Genomic DNA, 23116 nt, shown 5'->3' with positions numbered 1-23116 from the left:
AACTTAATTATCCTAACATGCGTGCTTCGTTAAAGCGCCTAACCTGCTATGAAAAGTACATTCTGGTAAATACTGACATAAACTGTATACTCTAGTCAAAACCGCATATAAAAATATGTTAACAGTACTTATCCAATTCATGACTCGATTCTGCTCCCTGGTGGCAAAAATGCACTAGAACATCAGACTGCATCACCAGTTGCTATGTACTAGTAGCTACGGTAGCGCAGTGCAAGAGTAATTCGTGAAGTAATAGGCTTACATGTTCTCCAGGACACCTACACCACCAGGTGCCGGCCAAGCTCAGGGACCCCAGCCACGGCTTGTTCTCCCAGTTTCCATCACTGACGCAGGCAGTATAGGAGCATCACGGCAAAAACTGTAAGACTGGCCAATGGCTTCTACCAAAAAACAGAAAGGAAAATGCTGCACACCCCCAGACCATCAGGCAGCTGAATAGCCACCACTAGTCAGCTACCTGCCCCCCACCCAGACATTACCCTGCACCCACCCCAACGGTCATTTATCATTGCCACAGTTAATCTATTTTTTTTTTTTACATTTGTTTTTCACTTTGTCCTGCATTGTTGAGCTCAAGAATGTCACTATACCCTGTAATTACTATTAAACTAATCCCACCCGAACTCACCTCCTCCCACCTGCCTTCCATCTTTGAGGACATGCATTTCTACTGTTAGAGCGGTCACCTGACTATCTTGTCAATTTAACAACCAACCTTGGCCATGGGCGGGCTTTTTAGACATTGCAGCAGACGTGAAGCATTTTGGTTAAATTGTGATCTACAAGTAATAATGTACAGTTATTTATGCTGCAAGGTAATTTGTAGTTCAGTCAATCACCTGCAATGTTGAACAAATACCAAAACAATAACAAAAAAGCACATTTGTGACATTCAAGAAAATGTATTTTTTTCCCTTTATTAGGTTCATCAATATTTTACAAGCAAAATAACTTAATAAAGGCCCAAATTAAATATCACACATTATACGAGGCAAAGACGAAGTACAAAGTTCCCAGAGACAACAGCCCCGAGAGTCCCAGAGACAACAGCAGCCCTGAGAAAAATAGGGAGAGAAAGAAGAATCAGTTAAAGAGGCCTAGTTTAGGCATGACAGTGACTAAACCTGGATAGGTGTAAGCAATATTGATGCATTTCCACCAGGCATATCGAAGGGCAATATACAAGATGGCGCCATCACCATATTGCTTACACCTATGCAATCCTCTCAGATCTATATAACTGCCTAGGTCCGTAGTGCCGCACTGAAAATGGGTTATATTTCCTTGCTGTTAATTAGCCAAAATATAGTCCTCCATCCATTGGTTAATGCTCAGACTGTCTAGCTTTTATTTCAGTGATCATCAGCGAGCTGGACAGTCAAAAACTATGAATTATATCATTTCTACAGTTTCGATTTGGTTTTAGTCATTTTAAAGCATATTGAGTTTGTTTCTCCCCTCCATTAGAAATATTATTTAAAATTACAAACAAAACGTGTGCCGGATTTGACCCCATCGCGGGCCGGATCGGGCCGTATGTTTGACACCCCTGGGACATCTGGGATTCAGGGTATATAGGAGGGCTAGACAGTGCACGTCGAGTGCACATTCGATACCTACCCATCTATAATTTGTCCATGCCAAGCTCTTCAGGTGTGGAGATACCAAGTTCATCTAGTGTTGGCCGCAGCTCCTGAATTAAGTATGGGTAGATGTCTTTGTGGGGGCCAGATTTGTCCTGGGGAAAGAACATCAAACCAACTGCTTTGAGAAAAATGACAGATGTGGCAAAACATATATATACAGTGGGGAAAAAAAGTATTTAGTCAGCCACCAATTGTGCAAGTTCTCCCACTTAAAAAGATGAGAGAAGCCTGTAATTTTCAGCATAGGTAAACGTCAACTATGACAGACAAATTGAGAAAAGATTTTCCAGAAAATCACTTTGTAGGATTTTTTATGAATTTATTTGCAAATTATGGTGGAAAATAAGTATTTGGTCACCTACAAACAAGCAAGATTTCTGGCTCTCACAGACCTGTAACAACTTCTTTAAGAGGCTCCTCTGTCCTCCACTCGTTACCTGTATTAATGGCACCTGTTTGAACTTATTATCAGTATAAAAGACACCTGTCCACAACCTCAAACAGTCACACTCCAAACTCCACTATGGCCAAGACCAAAGAGCTGTCAAAGGACACCAGAAACAAAATTGTAGACCTGCACCAGGCTGGGAAGACTGAATGTGCAATAGGTAAGCAGCTTGGTTTGAAGAAATCAACTGTGGGAGCAATTATTAGGAAATGGAAGACATACAAGACCACTGATAATCTCCCTCGATCTGGGGCTCCACGCAAGATCTCACCCCGTGGGGTCAAAATGATCACAAGAACGGTGAGCAAAAATCCCAAAACCACACGGGGGGACCTAGTGAATGAACTGCAGAGAGCTGGGACCAAAGTAACAAAGCCTACCATCAGTAACACACTACGCCGCCAGGGACTCAAATCCTGCAGTGCCAGACGTGTCCCCCTGCTTAAGCCAGTACATGTCCAGGCCCGTCTGAAGTTTGCTAGAGTGCATTTGGATGATCCAGAAGAGGATTGGGAGAATGTCATATGGTCAGATGAAACCAAAATATAACTTTTTGGTAAAAACTCAACTCGTCGTGTTTGGAGGACAAAGAATGCTGAGTTGCATCCAAAGAACACCATACCTACTGTGAAGCATGGGGGTGGAAGCATCATGCTTTGGGGCTGTTGTTCTGCAAAGGGACCAGGACGACTGATCCGTGTAAAGGAAAGAATGAATGGGGCCATGTATCGTGAGATTTTGAGTGAAAAACTCCTTCCATCAGCAAGGGCATTGAAGATGAAACGTGGCTGGGTCTTTCAGCATGACAATGATCCCAAACACACCGCCCGGGCAACGAAGGAGTGGCTTCGTAAGAAGCATGTCAAGGTCCTGGAGTGGCCTAGCCAGTCTCCAGATCTCAACGCCATAGAAAATCTTTGGAGGGAGTTGAAAGTCTGTGTTGCCCAGCGACAGCCCCAAAACATCACTGCTCTAGAGGAGATCTGCATGGAGGAATGGGCCAAAATACCAGCAACAGTGTGTGAAAACCTTGTGAAGACTTACAGAAATCGTTTGACCTGTGTCATTGCCAACAAAGGGTATATAACAAAGTATTGAGAAACTTTTGTTATTGACCAAATACTTATTTTCCACCATAATTTGCAAATAAATTCATTAAAAATCCTACAATGTGATTTTCTGGATTTTTTTCTTCTCATTTTGTCTGTCATAGTTGACGTGTACCTATGATGAAAATTACAGGCCTCTCTCATCTTTTTAAGTGGGAGAACTTGCACAATTGGTGGCTGACTAAATACTTTTTTTCCCCACTGTATATATATATATACACATATAAGAGCTTTTATACTTTGCTTATTCCGGAGTAGAATGATGATTACAAAAAAAATATTAAATACTTGGGAGTTTGCCATATACCTCATGTCCAGACGAAAAAGCCAGAATAGGGGATAGACTAGCGAAGACTAGGCCAGTCAGAGAAAGGGGTTATGCTGAAACGTTGCCATTCAACACATGTTCTCGTAGCACTGATCGACACCATTTTCCTGTTCAGAGGAGCATCCTCCAACTCACCTTGACAGCCTCCAGGATACGGATGGCACTAGCCAGGTCGTTTAACCTGCGGCAGGCTCTGAGGGCTGCGTCCAGGATCTTAGGCTCAGGCACCAGGTCGTACCCAATCAGCGTGTTCATCCCTGGACAAACAACGTCAGGTTAGTTACCACAGGATGATAGAGTCTACTTTTAACAACAGTTGCTTCTTAAAAAAATAAAATAAATGAATGATGCCAAGTCACTTGGTCCGTGAGACTCAAATGTTTTTTAATTTTTTTTTTTACTCAAATCATTCCTTTAAATTTTGCTCATCTAGAGCGCTGGTTCTGCCCTACTACCAGTACCCCCGGGGAAGACTCATAAGAGAGATTGGGGTTCAGTAAACAGAACAGGTTGAGTATAGGGTTGGCATGGTGACCGTCTTACCGACAGTCACGAGTCATGACCGCAGTCAAATTCCACGTGACCGCTGAATCATGAAAACTAGGGCCGATAGGCTAAGCCTACTATTTATTGCTCAACATTGCTAATATTAAGCACATCGCGTCACTTCACAACAGGAGTAGCCTACCTGGCTGGCATGAAAATGAACCGCAGGAAAATGAACCGCAGGAAAAGAGTCCTCTATTCGCTCTTCAAGTGCATACTTTTATTTTACAAAATGTTCCATTCCAAGAATAAATCACTTTACTCCCAGGTCTTTTTATTTTGTTTAACCTTTATTTAACTAGGCAAGTCAGTTAAGAACAAATTCTTATTTACATTGAAGGCCTACACCGGCCAAACCCGGATGACGCTGGGCCAATTGTGCGCCGCCCTATGGGACTCCCAATCACGGCCGGTTGTGATTCAGCCTGGAATCGAACCAGGGGGTCTGTAGTGACGCCTCAAGCACTGAGATGCAGCGCCTTAGACCACTGCTCCACTCGGGAACCCAGTATTTCCCGCCAAAACCAGAAGGGTCATTCAAAAGCATATAAATGTCTGGATTTGATTAGAGCTTTGATTGAAAATTCAAGTCTGATGCTACCTGCGCATGAGGAGCCATACATAAAAAAAAAAAAACATTTAAAATGAGCCATACATTTAAAAAACATGTTATGAGCACTACATTAAAGACATTTAATGAGCCCAAGCAAGCCCAAATGATTGTGCCGTTATCCAAAACATATGATAAAGGCTAATGCACATTACGCACGACAGAAAAACATAAGCCCATAGATGTAGCTAGCTTTATGCTCTCTTCGTTAGTCACATCATGAACATATAGCCTAAGGTTTGAATCACAACTAAAGTTACATAAATAACTGTAAATAAAGAATATAAAGGAGGACCTGTTTCAAATGATCCGTTCAATTGTATTAGTCTTACTATAAAATAACGCCACTGGAATCATAAGCAAATCTTGTCTGCTAAATGAACTAGAGCCATAGCCTAACGTAAGGATAACTGAGAATATGCTATTATGTTCTTCTGAAATAGACTACATTTTCACAACGTGTTTCTTTAGACCTTTGTAATAAAGCCCTTTTGTGGGGAAAAACTCATTCTGATTCGCAGGGCCAGGCTCCCCAGTGGAGAAATTAAAATCAGGCCCTAACCTATGGATCTCACATGACTTGGCAGGGGTGCAGCCATGGTTGGGCATAGCCAGGGCTGCACCCCTGCCCAGTCATGTGAGACCCATAGATTAGGGCCTAATTTATCTATTTCAATTGACTGAACCTTATATGAACTGTAATTCAGCAAATTATATTTTTGTTCAGCGTACATTTATTTATTAGACTTCATCAAATGTAGATGTTCCAAAAGGTCAGCATCAGTGGCTTGTAGGCTATGCGTGAAAGGCCGGAGATGCTAAACGTGTTTCGTAATTAACGGTCAATTACTGTGAGACCGGCAGTTATTTGCATGACATTTCCCAGCTGACAAAATGTAATGACCGCCACAACCCTAGAGCACACGCTCTATATATACACACAGTCTTCCAAGTAGTTAATGCAGCACTATGCTCCTCCTCATAATCCCAGGGCTGACCAGGTGGTGTCCTCACTCACCTTTCCTCAGCTCCCATGCATCAATATCTGCCTTATTAAAATAGGTGATCCAGCGGGCATCAAACTCCTCGTCAGTCTCCTGCTTCCCACCATGGGAGTAACACCTCTGGGCCAGGGGAGCTGCGGGAAAAGATACATGGATAATTAGACAAATGTTGTCAGCACCTCACTCTTGTACCTTGGGGAATAGAGACTATAGTCAGACTAGAGCATCGCCTCAGACTCATCAGCGCCAGAGAGCACTTATTGCCACAGACATTCAGAGCCCAGTGCAAAACATGGGGGGGGGTCTGAGTATCCATAGCAACGACATCACTTGGGCTGCTCTGCTCAATGACGAAAAGCAGCTAACTGCTCTAAACTCTGATCAAACTCAAATAGTATTTTGTGAAAAAATTTGTCGAGGTTGATGCACTTGACGCCATATTATGATTTTAGTCAGATATGACTTTACTGCGCAGCAGAGCACAAGCAAATGGCTCTTACTAGTCAAGGGTATTTAGCTACATCTACTAGTGCTGTGTTTACACAGGCAGCCCAATACTGATATTTTTCCCATCAATTGGTGTTTTTACCAAATCACAGATCTTTTTCTGAGCTGATCTGACCGGTCAAAAGACCGATTAGTGAAAAAAATATCAGAATGGGGCTGCCTGTGTAAATTCCATCTGCCTGTGTAAATGCGGGCCTAGTGTACTAGGAAAGGAAAGGTTGTAGAGTCCAGTTGGCTCGTTGCCAGTGTACTTGCATGACCTAGCTAGATGGCAGTCATGGGACCATTACTGCTTAAATTATTCACAGTCCATTCAGGGTGAGGGAATGTAAGCCAGGTTTGACATCACAGTAAATTATTGCCTGACTGACAATTCTTCCACTGCTCTATCATTCGGTAAGTTTTTTTTTGGCTGTTCGGGCACAAATTATCTTGAGGCAGGTGGAAGTTCGGAGCCGAAGTCTACACCCCTTCATCGGTGATTGGTCAACTCTTCAATAAAGTTTTGTTATTCAACGAGAGACTACTAGTTTTCATGCACATTTTCTCATTGAGAAATACTGCACCAAACATTTTAAATGTAAAAATTGTGCAACTAAGATCTTCTCTGTAAAAACAAATTCATGACAGATTTCAGTTCTTAGATTAATTCGGACTATTTTGAGGCTAGGGCATCTCAACATGGACAAACAGTACTATTGCCGAAGGTATTTTAATGGAGTATGCGGTTAGCCAAGTTCGTCTAGGCACCAGCCGCACTGAAGCCTTTACACAGGTGGCCCCGTGTAGCTCAGTTGGTAGAGCATGGCGCTTGCAACGCCAGGGTTGTGGGTTCGATTCCCACGGGGGGCCAGTATGAAGATGTATGCACTCACTAACTGTAAATCGCTCTGGATAAGAGCGTCTGCTAAATTACTAAATTTTTTATGCTTGGAGCACGCTACATAGCTAATTAGCACAGGTGGCCGCCCATGATCAGAACGAGCCTCAGGGAACTTAACAAAATACCCCTGGCCATAAGATACCATCGTCAATAAGCGCCAAAGCAGTGAGCGTCTATAAACGGGTTATGCAGCATGCACTATTAACCAGCAGTTCTAAGAAGTAGTTAGCCGAGCTGGTTTGCTAGCTAGAGTTGCTGTCTGTTAGTACTAGCTTAAGTCCTTGATTTATAAGCACAATCTAGCATCTCGAGTTTAACAACCACTCCTGTCTATATGCAAACGTAAGCTAGTTAACTAGAACATTTAACTAGCTAGACCTGTCTGACCAGCCATCTGCTAGCCAATGCTAATTCGCTAGCTAGCATTAGCCAAATTCTGGGTATGGCATTAGCTAGCTAGTTAACTTGCTAGCTACAGGCCTAAGCCTCACTCAAGCAGTCGGTCATTGCAAGGACACCAATAAAAATCCACTTCAATATTAAAACGCGCTTTCAAACTTTACATTTGTTTTAAGGAGAAAAGTGATATAGCGCATCCATACGTCTACCACTTGTAGTTCACCGAAAACGTGTATTTTGTAGTTTTCCGTCGGCAACTGATTGTGTGCTAGCAACAATCTGCTACCGTTAGCTAGCCAGCCAAGAACGCCTGCCGACAGTGATTTCCGCATGAACGTCCCAAACTACGAAATTAGGTCATAAAACACAATACCTGTACACCTGAGCTGTGTCCGTGTCAAACTCCGGGCACCAGACACTGAAAGTCGGACGGCGGCTCTAAACATGATGTAGGGACAGTCAGCTACCGGAGAAGCAACTATTGATGGATCAGACTTTGGCTCAAGGATTTTACCTAGTAGCTCAATACCAAGCTCCAACTGCGCATGCGCAAGGTTATACAATTACTTTTTTTTTCTCACGTTCAGTACATAGTGTCTTCAGAAAGTACTCAAACCCCTTGACTTTTGCAACTTTTGTTATATTACAGGCCGAATTGTAAATTGATTCAATTGAGATTGTGTCACTGATCTACGCAATAACCCACAATGTCAAAGTGGAATTTTGTTTAGACATTTTTACAAATTAATACATTAAAAGCTTATATGTTTTGAGTTAATAGTTACTTGTAGAATAGCAACCCAGAGTAGCCAAGGCAGGTGATAGGTGGGAATGAGGACCCATGATTGTACAAAAACAATACTTACATTTATTACAGATGCTGGATTTCAGGATACAAGGGTTGTCTCAAACAGTTGTCCATAGCAGCAACATTCAGGATAAGAAAACTAACAAAAATGACGGATGACTGCGAGTCTAAAGCTCAGCCCCTCAATAAGGTTCCTACTGCAGCTAAGACTAGGCCTAAATGCTAAACAGCATAGCTAGGGATTGCCCCTTTTCCAGCTCTAAACATAGCCTAACTCTCCCCTTACTGTGACTCAAGAGAGTCTATCAGAACAGTCTAAATCAACTGCCTGTACATACAGGACGAAACAAACTGCAATTGAACACATTGTAAATGGTGTTCAACCCCCAAACTGGAAGAAAAAGACAGCATTTATCCATTTTCTCCTCAACCCCGCCCACACTTATTAACCAATGAGAATGAGCATTTAATTAGAATAACTTTACTTTGTTAATTAGACCAGGTAACACAATGCAGGGTTTCCCAAACTCTCTCATCGGGACCCCAAGGGGTGCACGTTTTGATTTTTTCCCTAGCGCTACACAGCTGATTCAAATAATCAACTAATCATCAAGCTTTGATCATTTGAATCAGCTGTGTAGTGTTAGGGCAAAAACCAAAATGTGCACCCCTTGGGGTCCTGAGGACCGAGTTTGGGAAATGTTGCACTATACTGTTTTACCCATTTCATATGTATATACTGTATTCTAGTCAAGTCCTTCCTATTCAACTATTGCTGTACATATACTATTCTATCCACGTATTCTTCAGATATAGTACATATTCTATCCACATACTGTCCATAATGTCTATACATCCCATCACATACAGTACCAGTCAACATTTTGGACACACCTACTCATTCAAGGGTTTTTCTTTATTTTCACTATTTTTTACATTGTAGAATAATAGTGAAGACATCAAAACTATGAAATAACACATAAACAAATCAAAATATATTTTATTCTTCAAAGTAGCCACCCTTCGCCTGGCTAATCATCCTGAGCTAGGGCCATCTCCCATCTCCCGGCTATCTACCTCTCTGTCAACCGGACGGGACCACCTAGTGTTGACACGGAGCCCAGCCGATCCTACACGACTGGTCTGCCGTCGAAATCGTCTGATGAGGTAGATTTTACAACAGGCTTCCCATTACGACGTTGACCTGAAGATTCCATCTGCTAGCCCCGGCCTGCTAGCACACGCTAGCCGTGCCCTCTTGCTCGCTAGTGCTTTAGCAGCCCCCGAACTACCTCCGAACTATCCTATTGCTGTTCACCAGACCTTATGATAACTCAGCTATACAGCTGATGTCTGCTGGACTGTTCCTTTTTACGGTACTGCATCCTGTTTATGTTTAGCCTCGGCCCAAACTGTGTCGTCATTACCAGCTGTTGTCTTAGCTCTCTCAAATTACACCTTGATTGCTTTATGCCTCTCTCCCTTGTCAATATGGTTAGCTTATTGTTGTTTCGGTTATTTCTAATTGTACTATTTCACTGTAGATCCCCCAGCCCAGCTAAACCTGCCTTAGATAGCTCCTTTGTCCCACCCCCCATACACGCGGAGACCGACTCAATTGGTGCCTCCAGTGATGCTATCTCTTTCATTGTTACCCAACGCTTAGGTTTACCTCCACTTTACTCATATCCTTCCATATCCTTGTCTGTACATAATGCCCTGAATCTTTTCTACAACGCCCGGAAATCTGCCCCCTTTATTCTATGTACCCAACGCACTAGAAGACCAGTTCTTAAAGCCTTTAGCCGTATCCTTATTCTAGTCCTCCTCTGTTCCTCTGGTGATGTAGAGGCTAACCCAGGCCCTGCAGCCCTCAGTATCACTCCTACTCCCCAGGCGCTATCATTTGCTGACTTCTGTAATCGCAAAAGTCTTGGTTTCTTGCACGTAAATATCAGAAGTCTACTTCCTAAGTTTGAGTTATTCACTGCGTTAGCACACTCCGCCAACCCTGATGTTCTAGCAGTGTCTGAATCCTGGCTTAGGAAGGCCACCAAAAATTCTGAAATTTCCATCCCCAACTATAACATTTTCCGTCTAGATAGAACTGCCAAAGGGGGTGGAGTTGCAATCTACTGTAGAGATAGCCTGCAGAGCTCTATCACACTATCCAGGTCTGTGCCCAAACAGTTTGAGCTTCTACTTCTAAAAATCCACCTTTCCAGAAATAAGTCTCTCACTGTTGCCACTTGCTACAGACCCCCCTCAGCCCCCAGCTGTGCCCTGGATACCATATGTGAATTGATTGCCCCCATTTATCCTCAGAGTTCGTACTGCTTGGTGACCTAAATTGGGATATGCTTTAGCGAGCAGGCCTTCCTAATTGACCTGGCCCAGGTATCCTGGATGGATATAGATCTCATTCCGTCAGTAGAGGATGCCTGGTTGTTCTTTAAAAGTAATTTCCTCTCAATCTTAAATAAACATGCCCCATTCAAAAAATACAGAAATAAGAACAGATATAGCCCCTGGTTCTCCTCAGACTTGACTGCCATTGACCAGCACAAAAACATCCTGTGGCGTACTGCATTAGCATCAAATAGCCCCGCGATATGCAACTTTTCAGGGAAGTTAGGAACCAATATACACAAGCAGTCAGGAAAGCAAAGGCTAACTTTTTCAAACAGAAATTTGCATCCTGTAGCACTAACTCCAAAAAGTTTTGGGACACTGTAAAGTCCATGGAGAATAAGAGCACTTCCTCCCAGCTGCCCACTGCACTGAGGCTAGGAAACACTATCACCACCGATAAATCTACAATAATCGAGAATTTCAACAAGCATTTTGCTACGGCTGGCCATGCTTTCCACCTGGCTACCACTACCCCGGCCACCAACTCTGCACCCTCTGCTGCAACTTGCCCATGCCCCCCCCGCTTCTCCTTCACACAAATTCAGACAGCTGATGTTCTGAAAGAGCTGCAAAATCTGGACCCCTACAAATCAGCTGGGCTAGACAATCTGGACCCTTTCTTTCTAAAACTAGCCGCCGAAATTGTCGCAACCCCTATTACTAGCCTGTTCAACCTCTCTTTCGTAACGTCTGAGATCCCCAGAGATTGGAAAGCTGCCGCGGTCATCCCCCACTCTAGATCCAAACTGTTACAGACCTATATCCATCCTGCCCTGCCTTTCGAAAGTATTTGAAAGCCAAGTTAACAAACAGATCACCAACCATTTCGAATTCCACCGTACCTTCTCCACTATGCAATCCGGTTTCCGAGCTGGTCATGGGTGCACGCTCAAGGTCCTAAACGATATTATAACCGCGATCGATAATAGACAGTACTGTGCAGCCGTCTTCATCGACCTGGCCAAGGCTTTCGACTCTGTCAACCACCGCATTCTTATTGGCAGACTAAATAGCCTTGCTTTCTCAAATGACTGCCTCGCCTGGTTCACCAACTACTTCTCAGATAGAGTTCAATGTGTGAAATCGGAGGGCCTGTTGTCTGGACCTATGGCAGTCTCTATGGGGGTGCCACAGGGTTCAATTCTTGGGCCGACTCTTTTCTCCGTGTATATCAATGATGTCGCTCTTGCTGCTGGTGACTCTCAGATCCACCTCTACGCAGACGACACCATTTTGTATACATCTGGCCCTTCATTGGACACTGTGTTAACAAACCTCCAAACGAGCTTCAATGCCATACAACACTCCTTCAGTAGCCTCCAACTGCTCTTAAACACTAGTAAAACTAAATGCATGCTCTTCAATCGAACGCTGCTGGCACCCGCCCACCCGACTAGAATCACCACTCTCGACGGGTCTGACCTAGAATATGTGGACAACTACAAATACCTAGGTGTCTGGTTAGACTGTAAACTCTCCTTCCAGACTCACATTAAGAATCTCCAATCCAAAGTTAAATCTAGAATCGGCTTCCTATTTCTCAACAAAGCCTCCTTCACTCATGCTGCCAAACATGCCCTCGTAAAACCGACTATCCTACCGATCCTTGACTTCGGCGATGTCTTTTACAAAATAGCCTCCAACACTCTACTCAGCAAATTGGATGTAGTCTATCACAGTGCCATCCGTTTTGTCTCCAAAGCCCCATACACTACCCACCACTGTAACCTGTACGCTCTTGTTGGCTGGTCCTCACTACATGTTCGTTGTCAAACCCACTGGCTCCAGGCCATCTATAAATCACTGCTAGGCAAATCCCCGCCTTATCTTAGCTCATTGGTCACCATAGCAGCACCCACCCGTAGTCTGCGCTCCAGCAGGTATATCTCACTGGTCATTCCCAAAGCCAACACCTCCTTTGGCCGCCATTCCTTCCAGTTCTCTGCTGCCAATGACTGGAACGAATTGCAAAAATCTCTGAAGCTGGAGACTCTTATCTCCCTCACTAACTTTAAGCATCAGTTGTCAGAGCACCTTACCGATCACTGCACATGTACACAGCCCATCTGAAATTAGCCCACCCAACTACCTCATCCCTATATTGTTATTTATTTTGCTCTTTTGCACCCCAGTATCTCTATTTGCACATAATCTCTTGCACATCTAGCATTCCAGTGTTAATACTAATTGTAATTATTTTGCACTATAGCCTATTTATTGCCTTACCTCCATAACTTGCTACATTTGCACACACTGTATATATATTTTCTGTTGTATTTTATGACCTTATGTTTTTTTTTTTTTTACCCCATATGTAACTCTGTGTTGTTGTTTTTATCGCACTGCTTTGCTTTATCTTGGCCAGGTCGCAGTTGTAAATGAGAACTTGTTCTCAACTGGCTTACCTGGTTAAATAAAGGTGAAATAAAAAAATTAAAATGACAGCTTTGCACACTCTTGGCATTCTTTCAACCAGCTTCACCTGGAATGCTATTCCAACAGTCTTGAAGGAGTTCCCACATATGCTGAGCACTTGTTGGCCACTTTTTCTTCACTCTGCAGTCCGACTCATCCCAAACCATCTCAATTTGGTTGAGGTCGGGGGATTGTGGAGGCCAGGTCATCTGATGCAGCACTCCATCACTCTCCTTCTTGGTAAAATAGCCCTGGAGGTGTGTTGTCCTGTAATTTTATTTTGATAACAGTGTACATGATTCTTGAATGATTACCCCATATCTGATTACCCAGCCGAGCCGCACTGCTTCTTGACACAATGCCTGCTTAACCCGGAAGCCAGCCGCACCTGGCGACCATGTCAGCTTGCACTGCGCCCAGCCTGCCACAGGAGTCGCTAGTGCGCGACAGGACAAGAATATCCCTGCCGGCCAAGCCCTTGTGCACCACCCCATGGGTCTCCCGGTAAACCAGGATCTCTAGTGGCACAGCTAGCACTGCCTTAGACCACTGCGCCACTTGGGAGGCCAAATAGTGAATTTCAAGCACAGATTCAACCACAAAGACCAGGGAGGTTTTTCAATGGCTCGCAAAGAAGGTTAAAAAAACCCACTGAATATCCCTTTGAGCATATTGAAGTTATTAATTACACTTTGGATGGTGTATCATTACACCCAGTCACAACAAAGATACTGCACAGGCGTCCTTCCTAACTCAGTTGCCGGAGAGGAAGGAAACCGCTCAGGGATATCACCCCATGAGGTCAATGGTGATTTAAAAACAGTTACAGAGTTTAATGGCTGTGATAGGAGAAAACGGAGGATGGCTCAACAACATTGTAGTGACTCCACAATACTAACCTAAATGACAGAGTGAAAAGAAAGAAGCCTGTACAGAATAAACAACACTCTTCATATTTTCAAGAATGGTGGTGGCTGCATCATGGATATGCGCGTCATCGGCAATGACTGGTTCAGTCTGCTTTCCAACAGACACTGGGAGACAAATTCACATTTCAGCAGGACAATAACCTAAAACTCAAGGCCAAATATACACTGGAGTTGCTTACCAAGACTGCATTGAATGTTCCTGAGTGGCCCAGTTACAGTTTGGGTTTAAATCGGCTTGATAATCTATGGCAAGACTTGAAAATGGCTGTCTAGCAATGATCAACAACCAACTTGATAGAGCTTGAAGAGTTTAAAAAATAATAATGGGCAAACATTGTATAATCCAGGTGTGCAAAGCTCTTAGAGACTTACCCAGAAAGACTCACAGCTGTAATCGCTGCCTAAGGTGATTCTATCATGTATTGACTCAGTGGGTTGAATACTTATCAAATCAAGATATATTTAAATTTTTCATTAATCTTTTTTTGTTAATTGAATTTTTCTTCCACTTTGACATGAGTATTTTGTGTAGATCGCAAAATTGAGTCCATTTTAAATTTGGGCTGTAAAACAACAAAATGTGTAAAAAGTAAAGGGGTGTGAATACTTTCTGAAGGCACTGTACATGACAGCTTGACATACAGTATATTTGACCTATAATTGTCCCCAAAGAATTCCACATATACAGTACATATTGTACAATTCCATATAAGGGAGTAATGGTGTATTATCAAAGACAGTGTCTTTCTTCAGTTTCTCTGTTGTGTCTAAAGGGAGTTTTTGTGTTTCTCAATGTCCAATCACAGTGATTGAGTCGAGGGGAACCCAAACGGTCTTCCAGACAGGCTCCCTTGGTGTCAGGAGGCAGCTAACCTAACGTAGCAGGCGTAAAAGAAATGCCTGAATCTAGATACTGGTCTTGACGAGAAAAAAAAATAAAACTGTCTGGGGATGTTCTCTTCTGCACTGTTCAACCAACCCAGTAAATGTGGAGGAGGAGTTAAGATGGAGTGTCGCCTTGTTAACGTCCAAAATCGGAAGTCGCGTCACAGGCTCTCTTTCTATTTCCCCTGAAAACCGTAACATCCAGTTGTTGGGGACTCGGCAGACACCAGGAAGCAGCATGTCCTGCAACCAGGGACTGTGGTGAGATATCCTTTTTTCCTCCAGCTAGGGGAGCTCTTTCCCTTTCCCTCTCCCCAGAGAGTGCGTTTAGGTGTAGTGGATGGCGTCGCTACTGCCTTTCTGAGTCCTAGAAGTACTGTCACCCCAGATCCAGTGAAATGCCTTTTTCTTTTCTGGGTCAGTGGTATTAACGGTGCTTCTTGAGTATGTTGTGTTACGGTGCAGAGGGTTGTGAGTTCAAGCCCTCGTCGGGATTGATTTTCTACTTTGTTAGACAGGGTCATTTGGGGCTTGAACCCAAGGGGTTGGTACCCAAGATCATGCAGGGTTTCTGGGGGCTGATACCCAGGCTCACGTGGGTGCAGTGGGTCTTTAGACAACAGTATACTGATAGCTGGGACAGTCAACATAAGTTATGGTCTTGGTGATCCCCCTGGCCGACCCCTGGCCGACGATCACTATCCATGACTCCCTGTCCTTGCCTAAGCCCCATCAGGATTGGACCTCCATCCAAGACTCCTTTTCCCAGCATCTGACTCCCATCCTCTCCCTGCCCTCAGCCCTGTTGTCCGACCACTGTCCAAGAGTCCCTCTCCCTGCCCTCAGCCCTGTCGTCCGACCACTGTCCAAGAGTCCCTCTCCCTGCCCTCAGCCCTGTCGTCCGACCACTGTCCAAAAGTCCCTCTCCCTGCCCTCAGCCCTGTCGTCCGACCACTGTCCAAGAGTCCCTCTCCCTGCCCTCAGCCCTGTCGTCCGACCACTGTCCAAAAGTACCTCTCCCTGCCCTCAGCCCTGTTGTCCGACCACTGTCCAAGAGTCCCTCTCCCTGCCCTCAGCCCTGTCGTCCGACCACTGTCCAAAAGTACCTCTCCCTGCCCTCAGCCCTGTCGTCCGACCACTGTCCAAGAGACCCTCTTCCTCTCCCTGCATACGAGCCATGGCGAATCACAAGAGGTTTCTGAACTTGCTCCCCTCCTTCACTCGCATTTCAAGAATGCCTGCTGCCAGTCCAGGGATAGTACAGGGATAGTCCAGGGATAGTACAGGGATAGTCCAGGGATAGTACAGGGATAGTCCAGGGATAGTACAGGGATAGTACCTAGTCATTTATTACAAAGTCTCTCGAACGGGGTGTCAAAAGATCTACACAGACACCTGGCTGGAAGAACCTGAAATCGATTAGTTAAAGACAAGTTCAGAGAGGCGTTGTTTATTTCCTTCTCGCAGGTTTGGCAGCAAGATTTTATTTTACTAGGCAAGTCAGTTAAGAACAAATTCTTATTTACAATGACGGCCAACCCCGGACGATGCTGGGCCAATTGTGCGCCGCCCTATGTGACTCCCAATCACGGCCGGTTGTGATACAGCCTGGAATTGAACCAGGGGGTCTGTAGTGACGCCTCAAGCACTGAGATGCAGTGCCTTAGACCACTGCGCCACTCAGAAGCCCATAACAAGAGACATAAGATCATTTGGGTTTAGATTAGATTTTGTACCGAGGCCATTAATAATATCAACAGCTGAAATAGCCTGTGGTTAGTAGGTCTACTTTTCTCCTGAGAGAGGGCCATCTGGTTTTGGGGAAATGGCTGCCTGCACGCTGTGTTTTTGAGGGGAGCGGGATGCATGGTGAGCGGGTTGAACAACTCAGCAGTCCCCATCCTCATCACACCTCATAGCCCTCACTGCTGACTGACAAAGAAAAGGAAAGTTATTTGGCACATTATCAATTAGTGAGATGATTGTACTCAAGTTCTTTGTTTTACATGGTTAGTTGTAAGAGAACGGAAAAAAACGTAGATAGATCTTTGTCAGGACATACGAGTCTTTCATCTTTCTCTTTTCTGGTAGGATCCACACTCTTAGAAAAAAAAGGTGCTAAGTAGAACCAAACAGGGTTCTTTGGTTTGTCCCCATAGGGGAACCCTTTTTGGTACTGGGGAGAACCCTTTGCAGAGGGTTCTATTTACAACCCTCTATGTAGGGTTCTTCAAAGTAACCCCCTGTATATGGTTCTACCTAGAACCCTCTATGAAGGGTTCTACCAAGATCCATTTGATCATCTAAAGGTTCTTCCTACAACCGTCTGTGAAGGGTTCTACCGAGAACCCTTTTATCTTTGAAGGGTTCTTCCTAGAACCCTCTATGAACGGTTCCACCAGCCTTATTATCCTTTAAAATTAAATTATTTATGACAATACATTACATATATCATAAGGCCTTTATTTGAGGGGCTAATTATACCCTAACACAGTGGTGTTAGGAAACTCCTGGTTTACAGGCTACATCAGGCCTGCAATGACATTATGCTGGCTTGCAAAGTGCTGTGTAATTCCTATTGGAATCCAGCCAGAGTTAGGAAATCCAAACAGTGGAATTGTTAATCACTGGCAACCTGCAATCAGAATGACTACCAGGGTAGGAAAGATTGAAAACTGAGACTACCTCAATAATCTAAACTCGTACAACCATCTCAGTAACAGGTGCAATAAAGCCAATTACTAACAGATTGGATTCGTTTAGAAAAACATATGTTATTTGTCTTTACGTAGCATAAAATTAATCAACCAATCAATGCAAAAACACAGATATTACAGTAAAACAAACAATTCTTAAATTATCCTTACAATAGAGCATGCTGGGAAATATTATATATGATTCTATGTAGCACCCTTCTTGCCTTCCAAAGAATCCTTCTTGGCTTCCAAAGAATCATCAAACAACCCTTCCTTCCAAAAGCGGTTCTTAGGATGTATATAGCCAACCTGCTGTTCCACTTCCTTATCCAAGAGTATGCAATACTAGCCAGAGTAGTAGAGTGACTTGACATGAAGCAGCTGCTGTAGCCCTTATATGGAAAAGGTGCAGTGTTATAATGCTGAAATTCTGCCTCACAGAATACACACACACACACACACACACACACACACACACACACACACACACACACACACACACACACACACACACACACAAAGACACACACACACACACACACACACACACACACACACACACACACACACACACAGACACACACACACACACACACACACACACACACACACACACACACACACACACACACACACACACAGACACACACACAGACACACACACACACACACACACACAACGGCTGACTGCGTGTCTGTATCTCCCCTTGTGGACATGGACGACACTCCACTGTACTGTGAAATGGGACGTCAGGTACTGCACATTATCTGCTTGACAGCCTGCAGAGCATCCCCACCTTGTGGCAGAGCACTGAAATGGTTCAGTTCATAGGCTAGAGAGACTGGGTAGTGTATGGATTAAATGGTTCAGTTCATAGGCTAGAGAGACTGGGTAGTGTATGGATTAAATGGTTCAGTTCATAGGCTAGAGAGACTGGGTAGTGTATGGATTAAATGGTTCAGTTCATAGGCTAGAGAGACTGGGTAGTGTATGGATTAAATGGTTCAGTTCATAGGCTAGAGAGACTGGGTAGTGTATGGATTAAATGGTTCAGTTCATAGGCTAGAGAGACTGGGTCTGAGTAGTGTTTATGGATTTTCACTGATTTAACAAGCGACGGCTAAACAATCCGCCAAACTTTAATTAAAAAATTGGTCATAAGAAATTATTATAAAAGTATTGCACAAGAATAGTCACATTACTCTGATAACAAACCACTGTTCACTGTACTGTGATATATATTTTAAAGGCAAGTCAAACCCATTGTTTTTTTTAGAGGCAGTTGCATGATGACCAATGTGCAAAGCATAATCGTGTTATAATCATATTATAATATTAATATGAGAAAATCCCTCCCCATCTGTCACATAGAAAATCCTATTGCCTGTAATGACAACGAAATATCACATCCCCTTGGAGGTCAATAGTGATCACATCTCCACGTGAAATTGTGTGACTGCCTTTGTAAGGACACCTTTCTTGCTTACTGTGTGGAGTTCCCTATTGGTCCATGCAATATTCTGAGTCCTCCCCATTGGTCCATACAATATTCCAAGTTCCCCACTGGTTCATATGATATTCAGAGTTCCCATTGGTCCATGTGATATTCAGGGTTGGTCCATACAATGTTCCAAGTTCCCCATTGGTCCATATATGATATTCACAGTTCCCCATTGGTCCATGCAGCACAGCTCTGTGGCTCGGCTTTCTAGTAGTGTTTCAGTAGTGTTTAAAGAGTTCCCCATCCTCCCTGGGGCCATCTGTGTATCCCCAGCCAGAGCCATACTGTACATATAGCTCTGTCTCCAGTCAGCTGCATGTCTCTGTCCTCCTCAGCTAGGCTTAGTCCCAATCACCCGTATTATCTCCTGCTCAATCCTTATGTCCTGGGTGTTGATGTCGGCATCTCCCACCTGGCCGTTCTCATACCTGGAGAGGAGAATGATTATCAGGCAGAGACACAGAGAGAGACAGAGAGAGAGACAGAGAGAGAGACAGAGAGAGAGACAGAGAGAGAGACAGAGAGAGAGACAGAGAGAGAGAGAGAGAGAGCGAGAGAGGTGATTGAAAGGTCAGTGAAAGATGATTTTGTTTTCGTGTTTAGTTTACTGATGCTCCATACTCACACAAAGAAGAATCGCGTACAGACGTGGTCGGATATTGGACACACCCATGTGTCCCCATGTTTCTGAAGGTCCTTTGATGTTATCACTGAGGAAACAATAATCTATCAGTCAATTGATTGCTTTATACATTATATAGACCAACCAAATAAGCTTCTGCTACAAATGCAGGACAGTCATGTCTGTTTATCTTGATATCATAATGATAAGATGTTTTCTTTACCTTCACAAAGTGCGATGCAGTTTAAATTCCTGCTCTGAAGAAACCTTGACTGGCCCGGTCTTTCCTGAAAGGACAAAGAGTTACTGTAAAAAAAAAACACATTCAATAACTTGGAACAAAATAATTTCTTTACCTAGATGTGCCTGTATGTAATTCTGTTACGGTGGTGCGTTTTGCTGTACAGTATGTAAATGTCTTCAGGTGGAGAAAAGAAAGTACCTGTTGTGTGGTATTGATGCGGTTGTAACGTTTGACCAGCTCCTGTTTGGTGGGGATGTGGTGCTGTCCTTTACCTATCCCTGAGTATCCATATGAGATGCTAGAGACAGGACTCAGGTAGATACCCTTCCCATACACAGCACCATGTAGCTTGTAGAGGACATTTGAGCAAAGGGTGAACTGAAGGTAACCATTTTTATCAGAGTTGAAGAAAAATAGCTTTAAAAACATTTTAAAAGACTACCATATCAGATAGACAGGAGATCTAAAATTGTTGTCCCTTGGTACAATTATCTAATATAAAAAATAAATAAATAAATGAATGAATGCATTTGTTATTTTGAGTATTACATACCTGCAGTTTTGTGCATGAGGCATTGACAAGTCCATTTCTCAGAATAGAGTGCCAGTTCTCTATGTGGGAACCACTGGAGAAACAGAATGACAGAGATGTTCGAGTGACTATAGAATGGTGGGTGTGTGTGTGCGTGTGTGTGTGTGTGTGTGTGTGTATGTGTGCGTGTGTGTGCGTGTGTGCAAGTGTGTGTGTGAGTGAGTGAGTGAGACTTACTGGAAGGCGAAGGTGCTGCCATATAGTTTCCTAGCGGCCCGGAAGCGAGCTTCTTTGGCAGGAGGGCTGCTGGTCAACAGGAACTGATGTGGAGTGTGCATGAACTTCAGTTGCTGTATAGGAGGCGGAAAACAAAGATAATGAGGGAAAGAAAGATGTATAAGAGAATGTCCAGTATCATGTATAAGAGAATGTCCAGTATCATTCATAAGAGAATGTCCAGTATCATGTATTAGAGAATGTCCAGTATCATGTATAAGAGAATGTCCAGTATCATGTATTAGAGAATGTCCAGTATCATTCATAAGAGAATGTCCAGTATCATGTATAAGAGAATGTCCAGTATCATTTATAAGAGAATGTCCAGTATCATGTATAAGAGAATGTCCAGTATCATTTATAAGAGAATGTCCAGTATCATTTATAAGAGAATGTCCAGTATCATTTATAAGAGAATGTCCAGTATCATGTATAAAAGAATGTCCAGTATCATGTATAAGAGAATGTCCAGTATCATGTATAAGAGAATGTCCAGTATCATGTATAAGAGAATGTCCAGTATCATGTATAAGAGAATGTCCAGTATCATTTATAAGAGAATGTCCAGTATCATTTATAAGAGAATGTCCAGTATCATTTATAAGAGAATGTCCAGTATCATTTATAAGAGAATGTCCAGTATCATGTATAAGAGAATGTCCAGTATCATGTATAAGGCTGAAGTTGGACATGTGGTCGACACTTTGGGCAGAGCAAAACGTGATTGGGGTACATTCACTGGGGACGGGGGGGACACGTCTCCCCCCTCATTCTGATATTGCATTTGTGCCCCCCCCACCCAGTTTTATCATTGGAATGTGATACAAAACGAGGCGAGGTGAGTTTTAGGACCATGCGGACACCTCCGAGCGTTCGGGTAGGTTATTTGGAGTATTTATCAGAATGGATAAAAATAAAAATAAAAAGTTATGTCCCCCCCACTTCTAAAACCAAAGTTGCGCCCCTGGGTACAGTTACCCCCAAAAAGTTGAGAACCACCGATTACAAAAAAAGGCACTGACAGCTGTTTTTTTTAACACTGTCGTCCACATATATTCAGGTGCTACCTCCAGAAAGTGAATGAACAGCGGTATTGTCCCAGCTTACCCTGTTCAGCGGTAGCTTGACAATATGTGATCTGTTGCTTGATATGATCCATTGCAGTAAAGGGTGAGCAAGAGGATCTATTGTGTCCATCTGTTTCTTGATTGATGAATACGGACCCTGAAAGTTCATGATCATTTCAGTAAGTGAATAAGTGAGTAAATGAAGAGAGATTTTCAATGAATGAATGAATGATGAATGAATTAAATTAATGTATGATTCATTGGTTATGTTTAGTCACCTGCGTCATCTCCCTGATGGTCATGATGCTGTCCAGAGCCTTCTGCAGTCGATCGTAGCTCTTCCTCTGTGACAAAAGGAAACATGTTATACAGGTTAGTTTCAGTAAAAAAGAAGACCTGCAAGAGATACTTTTACTGGCCAGACATTCGGTGCATACTGTAAAGATCTCACACCACTGACTAAAGTCTGCTTTATCAGCCAGGTCTCACACCACTGACTAAAGTCTGCTTTATCAGCCAGGTCTCACACCACGGACTAAAGTCTGCTTTATCAGCCAGGTCTCACACCACTGACTGAAGTCTGCTTTATCAGCCAGGTCTCACACCACTGACTAAAGTCTGCTTTATCAGCCAGGTCTCACACCACTGACTAAAGTCTGCTTTATCAGCCAGGTCTCACACCACTGACTACATGACATAATGCAGTGAGTGGATGAGTTCATGTGGCCTTAATAGCGTGCTAGTCCATTACCCTGGGACTGAAGGCCAGAGACTTGGTGTTGTATGGGTCGACCACAGAGGGGTATGGCTCCAAGATGATGCTCTTCCTGGAGGACTCCAGAGCCGCCCTGCACATGGCCACCAACAAGTCCACTACCTGGAGGTCAGAACCAACTTAGTTAGTTATTATCACTTATGTGTGTGTGTGTGTGTGTATGTCTGTGTGTGAATGTGTGTGTGTGTGCGTGTGTGAGAATGTGTCCATGCGTGCGTGAGAATGTGCCTTTTACAGTTTTTTACAATCACTTTGGCACTAATTTCAGAACCTTGACGTCATTTTTCAAAACTCTAGACACAAAACTCACAACCAATGATCAAAATGCACATTTTTCAAAACTCTAAAACTTTTTTCAATTGCTTGGATACAATACACATAAAACTAAGATCATTTGTTCATTTATCAAAAGTCACCTGTTCAATATGACACAACTTAACATCAAAGTACTA

General features: G+C 43.4%; 2 protein-coding genes across 2 annotated transcripts in view; both read right to left on the bottom strand.

Moving 5' to 3' along the window:
- Positions 1 to 917: 917 nt before the first annotated feature.
- Positions 918 to 8035, bottom strand: LOC311148506 (cytochrome c oxidase subunit 5A, mitochondrial-like). The gene is made up of 5 exons (XM_084185487.1): positions 7875 to 8035; positions 5727 to 5846; positions 3688 to 3809; positions 1642 to 1759; positions 918 to 1076 (listed from the first exon to the last, which is right to left on the bottom strand). The coding sequence occupies exons 1-4, from the start codon at positions 7945 to 7947 to the stop codon at positions 1646 to 1648; spliced, it is 429 nt and encodes a 142-aa protein (XP_084041613.1). The 5' UTR covers positions 7948 to 8035; the 3' UTR covers positions 918 to 1076; positions 1642 to 1645.
- An 11444-nt stretch (positions 8036 to 19479) lies between these two features.
- Positions 19480 to 23116, bottom strand: part of LOC311148727 (protein mono-ADP-ribosyltransferase PARP6-like) — a gene marked incomplete at both ends in the record, with an annotated part of 19831 nt that continues 16194 nt past the window's right edge. Inside the window, 9 exons of the mRNA XM_084185702.1 lie at positions 19480 to 19576; positions 19774 to 19858; positions 19994 to 20057; positions 20213 to 20362; positions 20568 to 20640; positions 20784 to 20896; positions 21930 to 22046; positions 22168 to 22233; positions 22641 to 22766. Coding sequence (XP_084041828.1) covers positions 19480 to 19576; positions 19774 to 19858; positions 19994 to 20057; positions 20213 to 20362; positions 20568 to 20640; positions 20784 to 20896; positions 21930 to 22046; positions 22168 to 22233; positions 22641 to 22766 — 891 coding nt within the window. The remainder of the gene's footprint in view (positions 19577 to 19773; positions 19859 to 19993; positions 20058 to 20212; positions 20363 to 20567; positions 20641 to 20783; positions 20897 to 21929; positions 22047 to 22167; positions 22234 to 22640; positions 22767 to 23116) is intronic.

The sequence above is a fragment of the Coregonus lavaretus genome (genome assembly GCF_964263955.1).
Source record: "Coregonus lavaretus genome assembly, chromosome: 21".
Taxonomy (NCBI): Eukaryota; Metazoa; Chordata; class Actinopteri; order Salmoniformes; family Salmonidae; genus Coregonus; species Coregonus lavaretus.
Note: the sequence above shows the minus strand (reverse complement) of the source record. Positions and strands in the feature narration are given on the sequence as shown.